Source organism: Corylus avellana, chromosome ca2 (assembly GCF_901000735.1).
Source record: "Corylus avellana chromosome ca2, CavTom2PMs-1.0".
In the NCBI taxonomy this organism is placed as follows: domain Eukaryota; kingdom Viridiplantae; phylum Streptophyta; class Magnoliopsida; order Fagales; family Betulaceae; genus Corylus; species Corylus avellana.
Window position 1 is genome coordinate 47,474,438 of NC_081542.1, and position 12,382 is coordinate 47,486,819.

At 38.0% G+C, this 12,382-nt stretch overlaps 1 protein-coding gene and 1 non-coding gene across 2 annotated transcripts; one reads left to right on the plus strand and one right to left on the minus strand.

Annotated features, from left to right (window-relative positions):
* The first annotated feature begins 5,310 nt into the window (after positions 1-5,310).
* On the plus strand, positions 5,311-5,709 carry LOC132170072 (uncharacterized). The gene has a single exon (XM_059580982.1). It carries the CDS (start codon positions 5,311-5,313, stop codon positions 5,707-5,709), a length of 399 nt encoding a protein of 132 aa, XP_059436965.1.
* A 4,236-nt stretch (positions 5,710-9,945) lies between these two features.
* LOC132173182 (small nucleolar RNA Z247) lies at positions 9,946-10,084 on the minus strand. Its single transcript, XR_009439275.1, has one exon. It is a non-coding gene; the product is annotated as a small nucleolar RNA Z247 (small nucleolar RNA).
* Between the last annotated feature and the right edge of the window lie 2,298 nt (positions 10,085-12,382).

Below are 12,382 nucleotides of genomic sequence, written 5' to 3' on the forward strand. Positions count from 1 at the left end.
TCTATTAATGTAGAAGTAGAAATATTTGTAAGGTTCATACTCTCTCTATAAATAAAATATATATTATATATTATCAAATATATTAAGGAAATTTGTAGTTAAGAAAATGTTTTAATGTGTGGACGTAGACAATAAGTCGAACCACCTTAATCTATATCTTTCTTTCTTGCTTTTTCTCAATAATATTTTTATATACTTTAACAAGGAGTATAAATTATATATTATGCACACTCTTTAGCTTAATGATCTGTTTTTAACTTAGTGTTTGAAAGTATTTTTCATTGATTTTTCATTTTTTCTTCTATTTTGATCGAGAGTGAAAAAAACCGTCGTTTATAACTTTTTTTTTTTTTTTTTTATTGGATTAAAAAAATTATAGGATACCAAATGATTTCTAATGATGTGATAAAATAATCGCGATGATGTTGCAATTAACTAGTAGTGGAGAGTACGACATATGAGTAGACAACTAATCTATTACGCCAGTTTGTAAAATAAAATTTTATAACTTTTTTTTGTTTTTGTTTTTAATTTTAGAAATTCAACATTTTTATTTTCCACGCACATGGTTTTTAACAAAATCGATTTATATTTATTAAAAATGGGATTATATGAGATGTGTGACTTGATGAATACTATGTGAGATGCGCGGTTCGCTGATAATGTTATAGAAAGTCTCATAGCCTATTTGGGATTGTATTTGATAAATAAAACTTTTAAGTCAAAAAGCATTTTTGGGCAAAAGTTTTAAAATAAAGCTTTTGCCAAAAGTGCGTTTTTGTCATTTTAAAACTTTTTGGACACTTAAAAATGCTTTTAATTATTTTTACCAAACAAGTACTTTTTTCTCAAACAGACTTTTTGATTGTTAAAAACATTTTTAAGCCCCTCAAATGCAATTCCAAATAAACTCTTAGTCAGACTACATCAAACATTGGTAACTCTTTGTTTGGTCCCAGCTGGTTTAAAACCTGGCTCTAGCTAGTCCGGTTTGGATAAACATCCAGCCACTAGCAAAAATAAATGGATCCTAATTAATGTTAATTTGTGTATTAATATCCTATTTCTCAGATCCCATAGCTTCAACCTCTGCATGACGACCCTCTTGGTAGTTGCTCTTCACCTTGCAGATCGACTTTCTTACCTAGCCAGAACTGAAGCTGCTGCGAATACGACTTTGACAGCTAACAATATGTTAAATTATTACTTATTTTAAAAGTTTAAGTTGTGCAAACCAGTATGTTTTTTCCCGCTAGCGCATGTTCACCGACCTTGGCATTTACATGTGGAACACGGTTCATATATTGGAGTTGGTTTTAGCAGCTGGTGGGAACAACCATGAAGGACTTAGCACGTACAATTGACTCGTTTATTACTTAGACAATAGGTCGAAATTGAAAGCCTAGGAATTAAATTGAAATTGAAAGAAAAATTTAAGGACAAAATATAATTTTTTCTTAAAAATTTTGAAGAGGATTTTTTTTGTATTTTGGAAAAAGTGTGATGGCGTGACATAAAAGTAAAATAAGTTTCGAATTTTTTGTATATGAAAAAATTTATTTGTTAATGTTTTGAATGTTAAATGTTTGGTTAGCTGTGTTTTGAATGTTAAATGTTAAATGTTTTGAATTTATTTTTTATTTTTTAAATGTTTGGTTAGCTGTCTATAATGCCCATCAAATTTGGTTAGTTAATTAGTACTCTACAGCAAAAATATTTTCTGAAAAATCTGCTCAGATGTTGACCGAACTAACCAATTTGAACGTTCTTATATATTACGTTTTCCTTACGACGAAGACAAAATATGCTGACCTTCCTGTGAATCATCCCTTGACGTAAAGAGTAGAGGTATTACTTATGAGATCAAGCAATCATCTTCTTTCAATGCCCCTCAACCCCAAAAATACTGCGGTAACAGGTTTCTACGACAAGTCTACTGTGGAGGACCCAAAAGTCTATGCTCAAACACTTTGAAGAGGGGATGTCAACTCCACAGTTCGCTGGGATTGCATAAAGAATGCAAGCCAGGAAATCTTGAAGCAGTGCAAAACTAAAGATGCAACGATTTGGTTGAAGCTTTGTCAAGTTCGCTACTCCGGGCAGAATTTCTCTTCCTTGATGGTTTATTTTGGAAAGTATACAGACCAGAATTATCTGGAGAAAAATCTATCAACTAATCCAGTTCGTTTTGATAAAGTATTAACCTACTTAATAAATAACTTCTCAAGCGAGGCTGCGTTTGATCCTTCGAAACGCATGTTTGCAACAGGGGAAATTAAATTTTCCAGGAAGGAAACAATTTATGGTCTTGCACAATAATGTACTTGGGACATCTCTGAAAGTTACCGTTATAGTTGTCTGGTGCCGGCCTTGGGAGATCTTCATGCATGCTGCGATTCACGCCAAGGTGGAATTATTGTTAGTGCGAATTGTAATGTGAGGTTTCAGCTCTACCAATTCTACAACGCCTCAAGTGTGTTCTTAACCTACCCAAGTTCCAAAGGTAAGGACATAAGAATTTTGCTGATTGATTTCCTTTAAAATAGTGGTCTTGGTGAATCGAAATCTTCTTATGGAAAAGCAGAAATTGAAGATTTGGATGGTTGTGGTGGTTGCTTGTATCCCAATATCGGTTATAGCAGTTGTTGTTGGGTCTTGTGCTGTTTATCATGGGAGGAACAAGAGAACACACAAAGAGGTGAATTTATCTTACTGGCTAACTACTAATTACCACCATAATTATTTACCAACAACCAGATAATTTCATGTTTATTTGCAGATGATGAGAGAAGCTAGAGCGCACTATTACATGAGCTGGCAAGCCTCACTGGAGTTGCCATTACACAAAACGGTGAATTGGTGAGTGCTAAAAAACTGTCCTTCATGGATCTATCGACAATAGTGGCAGCTACAGACAACTTTGCAGATTCAAATAAGTTCGGACAAGGTGGCTTTGGCACTGTGTACAAGGTAACACCAACTTTTTTATTTCTTTGTCATGGCCTAATTATTGCTTCATATATATGGGGCCTGAATTTATGGATGATTCCCCCGGCAGGGTGTGCTGCTAGATGGTAAGGAAGTAGCAGTCAAAAGACTGTCAAGAAAGTCATGGCAAGGTTTAGAGGAACTTAAAAATGAGGTCATACTTATTGCAAAACTTCAACACCGAAACCTTGTAAAGCTCTTGGGATGTGGCATAGAGGAAGAGGAAAAACTGCTGGTCTACAAATAATAGAGGCCTTGAGTTCTTTATCTTTGGTTTGTTCTTTGACCCTTTTTCTTTACTAACTTTCTTTATTAGCTTAAACTTTTTTATCAGATGAAAGGTTGCGAATTCGAATCTAATTATCTTTGTTATTTTTAGATTCAGAAAAACGCATTGAACTTGATTGGAAGACATGCTATAACATTATTGCTGGTATCGCTAGAGGACTTCTTTACCTTCATGAGGACTCCCGTCTTAAAATCATTCACCAGGATCTAAAGCCTAGCACTGTATTGTTGGACGATGAAATGGAAGCCAAAATATCAGATTTTGAAATGGCTAGGATCTTTGGTGAAAACCAATACTCAGCTAACACTCGAACAATTGTCGGAACATAGTGAGTTTGCTTCTTCTTCTTCCTCTTCTTCTATTTTGTGTTATTTCTTTTTTCCCAATTTTGATTTTTAAATGAAATTCAGAAAAAAAAAAAAAAAAAACAACAACAACAACAACAACAATAACATGCATGATAATGCTATATATGCTCAAAACAGTAGATACATAGCTCCCGAATATGCAATGGAGGGACTATTTTCTGTAAAATCTGATGTTTTCAGCTTTGGCGTGATATTACTTGAGATTATTAGCGGGAAGAAAAATAGTGGCTTTTACCACACGGAGCATTCCCAGACACAGCTTGCATATGTATGTTTTTTTTTTTTTTTCTTTTTGACATGTCCGCACAAGAGTGAAGATGCCACCTAATCCAAAAGCTTAATAACCCTATGAGTTTGAGTCCAACTTTGTTATATCAATCACTCACACTTATTACATATTTTCATTATGGGTCTCAAACTTGTCCACAATACTCATAATTGTATACTCAAAAAAAATTCACTCATCTTATCGGTTTAAGCTTTTAAAAAGAGCGGTTATTTATCATATATATCTTAAACTCGTGAACTCACCCACCCTTTGCTCATGAGGGAGGAGGTGCTAATTCGAAACATGATGTATTGTATGCATAAGAAATATATTTACTTTAAATGTGTATTGACAAGCATGGAGAATGGAATGAAGGAAAATAATTGAAATTTGTAGACCCTTTGTTGATGGAATCGTGCCCGACAACAGGAGTTTTAAAGCACATGCATATTGGGCTTTTGTGTGTGCAAGAGGATCTAGCGGATAGACCCACGATCTCATCTGTGCTTATTCTGTTGGAAAACGAATCGGCATCTCTTCCCCACCCAAAACAACCTCTATTTGTTGTGGCTCGAGTCATTCAGACTGATCACATTCCCATAACTAATCCTTCTATAAATCACCTTCCTATTTCCAGTCTTTCACCTCGATGATGACTACTCACAAGATTGCGCCCCTTCATGTTATATAGCATGCTAATAAACTGGTGAAATTGTATCATATTTCTGGGATATTATAGAAAATAAAAGGATCTTGCACTAGATGTATTAATTGAATAATTTAGATTTGTATATATTAAACTTTTACAGTAATGTGAAGGAGGGTGTTATCCCTGTGAGATACCTTAGGGTTCCCCTAATTTCTTCTAGGCTCTCTTTTGTTGATTGTGGTGTGCTTTTGGATAAAATTACTGGTAGAATTGATTCTTGGTTATCCAGGAATCTCTCTTATGCAGGCAAGCTTCAGTTGCTGTATTCTATTTTGTATAGCCTGCAAGTTTATTTGATAGGTATTTTCATTCTCCCCAAGAAAATTATAAAGGCTATAGAGCAGAAATTTAATCGGTTTTTATGGAATGGAAAGGATGTTGAGGCTGCAAAAGCAAAAGTGGCTTGGTTTGATGTTTGTTTTCCTAAGAAAGAAGGTGGTTTGGGGTTGAAAGGTATTGATGTCTGGAATAAAACCTCTATGCTCAGGCACATTTGGAGTCTGTCTGCTAGGCCAGGCTCTCTATGGCTGGCCTGTGTTAAGGCAAATTTTTTGAAACATAAAAGTTTCCATAATGTTAGTATTTTGCATAATTGTTCTTGGTGTTGGAGGAAGCTTCTCCGGTTGAGGGATACTACAAAGAAGTTCTTGAGATTTGAGGTTGGGATGGAAAAAATATCCATCTCTGGATGGATTTTTGGCACCATGCTGGCATTCTTCTTGAGAAGTATGGTTTTAGAGTTGTTTACGATGCTCAAAGTAGTGTGAAAGCAAAATTATCTTCTGTTATTCACAATGGAGATTGGTTTTGGAGGCCTGCTAGGTCTGAAGCCTTGGTGGATATTCAAACTTGGCTTGCTGAAATCAGTTTGGGATCTTGTGATAAACCCATATGGACTGCCTCTAGGAAAGGAGTCTATGTTAGTTCAGATACTTGGGAGGCTCTTAGGGATAAAAGAGATCAAATTGAGTGGTGGAAGCTAGTCTGGTTTTCTCTAGCCATTCCTAAGCAAGCCTTCATCTTATGGCTTGCCATGAAGGATAGGTTGATTATAGGAGTAACGCTGTTAAGTTGGGGTTCTAAATGAGATGTTAAATGCCCTTTTTACAGAAATCAAATGGAGAGCGAGGACCATTTATTTTTTGATTGCAGCTTCTGCTGTAGAATATGGAAGTTTTGTATGACCAGATGCAGAGCGGATAATCCTCCTATTATGCGGGAGGATATCATATTGCTGAGATGTGATTCTTGGAAATGTAATACTCTTAAAGGCTTGCTTTGTTTGTTAGTTTTTGGTTCTGCGGTGTATAACATTTGGAGAACTAGAAATGATATTAAACATGCAGGTCAGCCAAGCATAGAGGAGCAGATTTTGAAGAAAATACTGTGGGAAGTTCATGCTATAATGACAAACAATTCTCTTGGAGATAATCTTCTCACTTTGTTAATTTACAACCAATGTATGTGGTACATTATATACAAGCATGAGAGAGACTTTTACAAGGAAATTTTTACTGATTGAAAATCTAATTTATGACAGGAGCGTCATGTTAATTGCTGGAGCGTTTTGTCTTTAATGTTTTCCTTATGAAGGTAAATTTGACTATTGGCTATAACTCATGAATCTCCAGCTGTGTGTGTTTCCTTGTATGATTACTAGAAGCTTCTAGCGCAATAACTTGAGCTGGATATTTCCTTCCAGCTGTATGTTTCCTTGTTGAGTTCTCCTTGACAGGTGTGTTCTTGAGTGTAGGAGAGGATTGTGGCACAATATCTTCTAGTGTCTTAATATGCCCCCTCAATTGAAGCGGAATTTCAGTGATGCTGAGATTGCTACGGAGAACATCAAAGCGTGTAGAGACCAAAGGTTTGGTAAAGATATCAGCTTTTTGATCTTTTGTGGAAATAAATCGGACCATCAAGGATTTTGCTGCAACCTTATCACGAACGAAATGAAAATCTATTTCGATATGTTTGGTACGGGCGTGAAACATGGGATTGGCTGTTAGGTAGGTTGCACCAAGATTGTCACACCATAGGATGGGAGGTGCGGATAGGAATATACCAAGTTCTTTGAGAAGGGACTGGAGCCACTGAATTTCAGCCGTTGTATTGGTAAGTGAGCGGTATTCGGCTTCAGTGCTTGAGCGTGAGACAGTGGCTTGTTTACGAGAGCTCCAAGATATAAGATTTCTCCCAAGAAAAATGCAATAGCCACCAGTAGAACGGCGATCATCGGGGTAACCAGCCCAATCAACATCGGAGTACGCATGTAATTGTCAGACTGAGTTTTTGCGAATGAGTAACCCATAGAACAAAGTATGTTTCAAATACCTCAATATTCGCTTTACAGCAGTCCAATGTGGGATTGTTGGCCGTTGGAGAAATTGACAAACTTTATTGATGGCAAAAGAGATGTCTAGGCGAGTGAGTGAGAGATATTGTAAGGAACCAACAATACTCCGATATAACGAGGGATCTTCAAATGCTTCGCCATCAAAGCGGGACAATGTCTTGGAAGAAGACATACGGGATGTCACTGTCTTAGCAGATAGCATATTAGATTTCTTGAGGAGGTCCAAAATGTACCTTCGTTGAGAGAGAAAAAGTCCACGTGCATCAGGGGTTACTTCCACACCTAAGAAGTAATTAAGAGTGCCCAGGTCCTTGATTGGGAAATCACCTTGGAGCTTAGCAATAAGATGGGCTATGAGTTCTGTATTTGGACCTGTAATGATTATATCATCCACATAGATGAGGATGAAAATAGTGGTAGCACCGGTACCAAAAAGAAATAACGAAGTATCTGCCCATGAATCCACAAAACCAAGTTCCTGTAGGCGAGAGCTAAGGCGTGAGAACCATGCTCGCGGAGCCTGTTTAAGACCATAGAGGGATTTTTTGAGGTGACAAACGTGATCTGGAAGAGTGGGATGAACAAATCCTTGTGGTTGAACCATGTATACATCTTCCTGCAAAAATCCATGGAGAAAAGCATTTGTTACATCCAATTGTTTAATATACCAATTGGATGAGACAGCAATAGAAAGGACAGTCCGAATGGTTGTGGGTTTAACCACTGGACTGAAAGTATCATCATAATCAATCCCAGGTTGTTGGTGAAATCCTTTGGCGACTAGTCGAGCTTTGTGGTGATCGATAGTGCCATCAGATTTTCGCTTGATTTTATAGATCCATTTGCACCTAACAAGGTTCATGTGGGGCTCTCGAGGAACAAGCATCCATGTCCCATTTTGAAGGAGAGCATTAAATTCAGATGTCATGGCTTCACTCCAGTGCAGGGATTTGTGTGCAATTGTGAATGAGGTAGGTTCCTCATAGGAAGCATCAATCGTGGTGAGAAGTGCCTTTGGTGGAGGATAGGGAATGGTCCCATCTGTGAATGCACGTGGCTTATGGATTTGATTCTTGGACCTTGTTTGCATGGAGTGAGCAACACCTGGCATAGTAGTGGAACTAGGTGCAGTAGTAGGCACATGGGGAACCGGCAGCACATGGGCATTAGGTGACGCAGCAGGTTCTGAATTTGATGAGCAGGGAGAGTGTAGTGGGCCAGGTGTAACTTGAGGTGCATGAGGAGAGGGTTGTGGAGATGGAAGATATGTGACAAGTGGAGTTGGTAGTACCGTGAGGTTGAAAGGTAATGGCACAGAATTAGTCTTAGGAGAAGCTGTAATCACAGAGTTAGTATGAAAAGAAAAAGAATTTTCATCAAAAATAACATTACGGGACACATAAATGCGGCCTGAAGGAACATGGAGACACCTGTAACCTTTATGTTGAAAACTATACCCGAGAAAAACACAAAGTTGAGATCGGCAGGCAAGTTTGTGTTGGTTGTAAGGGCGCAAATGAGGCCAACATGCACACCCAAAAACCTTTAAGAAATTATAGTCAGGAGCCTTGTGGAATAGTAATTCAAATGGCGATTTGTTATGGGTAACTGAGGAAGGGAGACGATTAATTAAAAAGGCTACAGTGAGGAAGGCGTCATCCCAGAATTTGAGTGGCATGGAAGCGGCTGCGAGTAAGGAGAAACCCGTTTTGACAAGGTGTCTGTGTTTTCTTTCCACGGAACCTTGTTGTTGATGAGTGCGAGGATAAGAGATCCTATGAGAGATCGTTTGGCGTGATAAAATGGGATTGAGAGCTCGAAATTCTCCACCCCAGTCTGATTGAATGGCTTTGATTTTACGCTCAAAAAATTTTTCCACATGTGTTTGGAACTGTAAGAATATAGAAGTAACAGCAGATTTAGCAGCAATAGGAAACAACCACACAAATTTACTGTAATCATCAATAAAACACACATAATACCGATTGCCATTATTAGAATAATAAGGGGAAGGTCCCCATACATCGGTAAAGATTAAATCCAAGGGATAATTTGAAACAGATGGAGAAAGATGAAATGGTAGCTCATGGCTTTTGCCCATTCGACATGCAGCACATAGACCAGAGACTTTATTCTTGAGAATTCCAAGGTGATGAGCGCGAACAACTTGACTAACAATACGGAGGGAGGGATGACCTAGACGACAATGCCAGCAGTCCATGGAAGCACGTTCACCCAAGAAGGCTAACCGAGGTGGAGGAGGACATGAGGGGAACGTGTAGAGGCCATCTTTACTCTGGCCGCGAAGCAGAGTGTTGCCCGTGAGTGAATCCTTAACACAAAAGAAAGAGGGGTGAAATTCAAAATAGACATTATTATCACGAGTGAACTGAGAAACTAACAAAAGGTTCTTTTTAATCTGTGGGACATGAAGCAGATTGGTCAATAAAAATGAAGCATTAGGATAGAATAATTTGGAAGAACCAGTGTTGCTTATAGTCAGACCTTGCCCATTGCCTACATGCAATTGATCTGTGCCGGTGTAGCTATCAGAATAAAGGTTGAGATTTTCATGCTCCGATGTGACATGGTTGGTAGCCCCGGTGTCTGGATACCAGTTGATATCATTGTTGTTCTTAGAGGATGCTGCAGAAAAAGCTTGCATGTTAGGTGAGTTATCCTTTTGAAAAGAATAATCAAACATGTGGTAACAACTAAGGGCAGTAAGGCCAGGTTTGTTGCAAACTTGGCAGACTAGTCGAGAATTAGGACCAGTTGATGTGTGTGATGGCCCTCTGCCACGGCCCTTCCCACGGAAACCATGGGATCTATGAGTGGAATGCTGGCGAAAGGGTGGGGATGGCCCACGGTATGCACCCTTATTTTTATGGGTCAAAGGACGTGCTGTAGCCACGTTTGCTGAGGGAAAAACAGATTCAACAGCACTGAAGTTGTGCTCTAGGCGCATTTCATGAGTCAAAAGGTGCGCATATAAGTCTTCAATGGACATGGGGTCCACACGGGTGGTAACAGAGGTTACAAACGAGTCAAACTCAGTGCCCAAACCAGCAAGTAAAAATGAAACCATCTCAAAATCATTGAGTGGCTGGCCAGCAAAAGCTAGAGTATCAGCAAGAGTCTTGAATTTCTGAAAAAAATTCAGAAATGGAGGAGCCTCCTTTCTTGAGTGTAGCAAGTTGATAGTGAACTTGCATGATCCGAGCCGGTGAATGGGAAGAGTACATGCGTTCAAGAGCATGCCAGACTTCACTTGAGGTGGAATAACCAATAACTTTAGAGATAATACTCTTAGTGAGGGTGGACAAGATGGTACTTAGGACCATTTGATATTGCTGGAGCCAAGTGAGAAAATCTGGGTTGGCAATTGTATCAGGGGAATCCATAGACGGGGTGGGGTTAGGAATTGTTTGTGTGGGTGAAGGGATGGTGCCTTCGACAAAACCATAGACATTTTGGGCTTTGAGGTAAGTTACCATCTGCCATTGCCACGTGATATAATTTTCACAAGTAAGTTGGGCAGTGACACGATGAGGAAGATTGTTAAACAGAGAGGCAGGGGAAAGGGTGACAGAGGGAGTGACGTTGGTGGAATTGGTGGAGGAAGACATTTTGATGATCAGAAAAAAAAAAAAATAAAAAAAAAAAATAACATGAGTCCTAGAAGGGCTCTGATACCATATAATGACAAACAATTCTCTTGGAGATAATCTTCTCACTTTGTTAATTTACAACCAGTGTATGTGGTACATTATATACAAGCACGAGAGAGACTTTTACAAGGAAATTTCTACTGATTGAAAATCTAATTTATGACAGGAGCGTCATGTTAATTGCTGGAGCGTTTTGTCTTTAATGTTTTCCTTATGAAGGTATATTTGACTATTGGCTATAACTCATGAATCTTCAGCTGTGTGTGTTTCCATGTATGATTACTAGAAGCTTCTAGCGCAATAACTTGAGCTGGATATTTCCTTCCAGCTGTATGTTTCCTTGTTGAGTTTTCCTTGACAGGTGTGGTCTTGAGTGCAAGAGAGGATTGTGGCACAATATCTTCTAGTGTCTTAATACGTGCAAAGAGTTGTTGGGAAAGGAAAGTTCCCAAAGACTAGGGAAAATATAGTGCTTTGTTCCTTATGGAACTTGCCTGCAATTTTACTTTGCTGATGCAAGTTGCTGCTTGTTTTTGTGCTTCTGGACCTTGCTTGATATTTTCTTTGTTGATGCAAGTTGTCTGCATTCTTATTTTTTCTGGACTTGTTTTGCTTCTGTTTTGAGGCTTTTGTTTAGTCCTTTGCAAGGGCTTGGTTTTGTTTGTTCTGGGTTGCTGTTGGGGTTTATGCAGCTTGTGCTTGTTTTAGTGTGTTTTGGTTTGGCCTCTGTGTAGGCTGGTTTTAGCTTGTTTAGACAGGCTTGTTTTAGGCGTTGATGTGTTCTGGTTTTGTTTGTTCAATGAAATTTGCTTATTCATCAAAAAAAAAAAAAAAAAGGTGTAGGTTATTTTTCAATGGCTCTAGGACTTAGTGGGCTTGTAAATTGTAAATAATGAATAATTGGTAGTAACATGGAAGCATGAACATTTTCATTTGCCAAACGCTAATACCAAATTTTATCTGGGCCGTTTGTCCAAACAAAGCCCATTTGTGAAGTGAAACACCTTCCAACAAAAGAACTAGGGACTCCCTCCTCCCATCTGTCCATTTATCATCCAAGCCCACCAAGACTAAACGACTAACAGGATAGCTTCTGCCTTTATTAGATGAAATTATATATTCCCTTGTATACCTTCTTGTCGTAAAGTCAATATAGAGTATGATTGTTCTTTGGCTTTTTATCCCTATTGGGTAAGTAATGAATCCTCTCCCTCCCAGAGTCCCACTCCCAGTACACTCTTTTTTTCTTCACATGGTACCATAGCGAGGAAAGAACCTGGCCAGAACATAATTGTTTGCCGAATTTTTCATCACAGAAGCCAAAAGGTCTTTCTTCTGAACTAGTATTTTAAAAAAAATAAAAATAAAAAAAATAATAATAATAATTTATTACAAATTAATAATAATTTTAACAGACATGTCAAAACAAATGAAGGGGTCAGGTCAAGCAAGTCTTTCCCTATAGAGGAATTTTCGTTTTTGATTTGGTAATTAATTGAAATCCTAAGTTGGAAGACTGGTCTCCCTCTCTAGATTTCCCATAATGGAATTTTCTTTTTGGATTCAGAATTTTAAAGTCTAATGAACCTAGTCGGACAATCTGTGGGATCTAAATCCTTTAAAGTTTAAATATCCAGATCATGGTCAGGATTTCTCTAGAGGTCTAGACGCCATAAATATGACATATGTCTTATTATATATATATATATATAAACAAAATAATAATAAAAAAA

Bases quoted from the DNA above. Each gene is read 5' to 3' on its own strand.
- LOC132170072 (XM_059580982.1), top strand. From the start codon at position 5,311: ATGGATTTTTGGCACCATGCTGGCATTCTTCTTGAGAAGTATGGTTTT.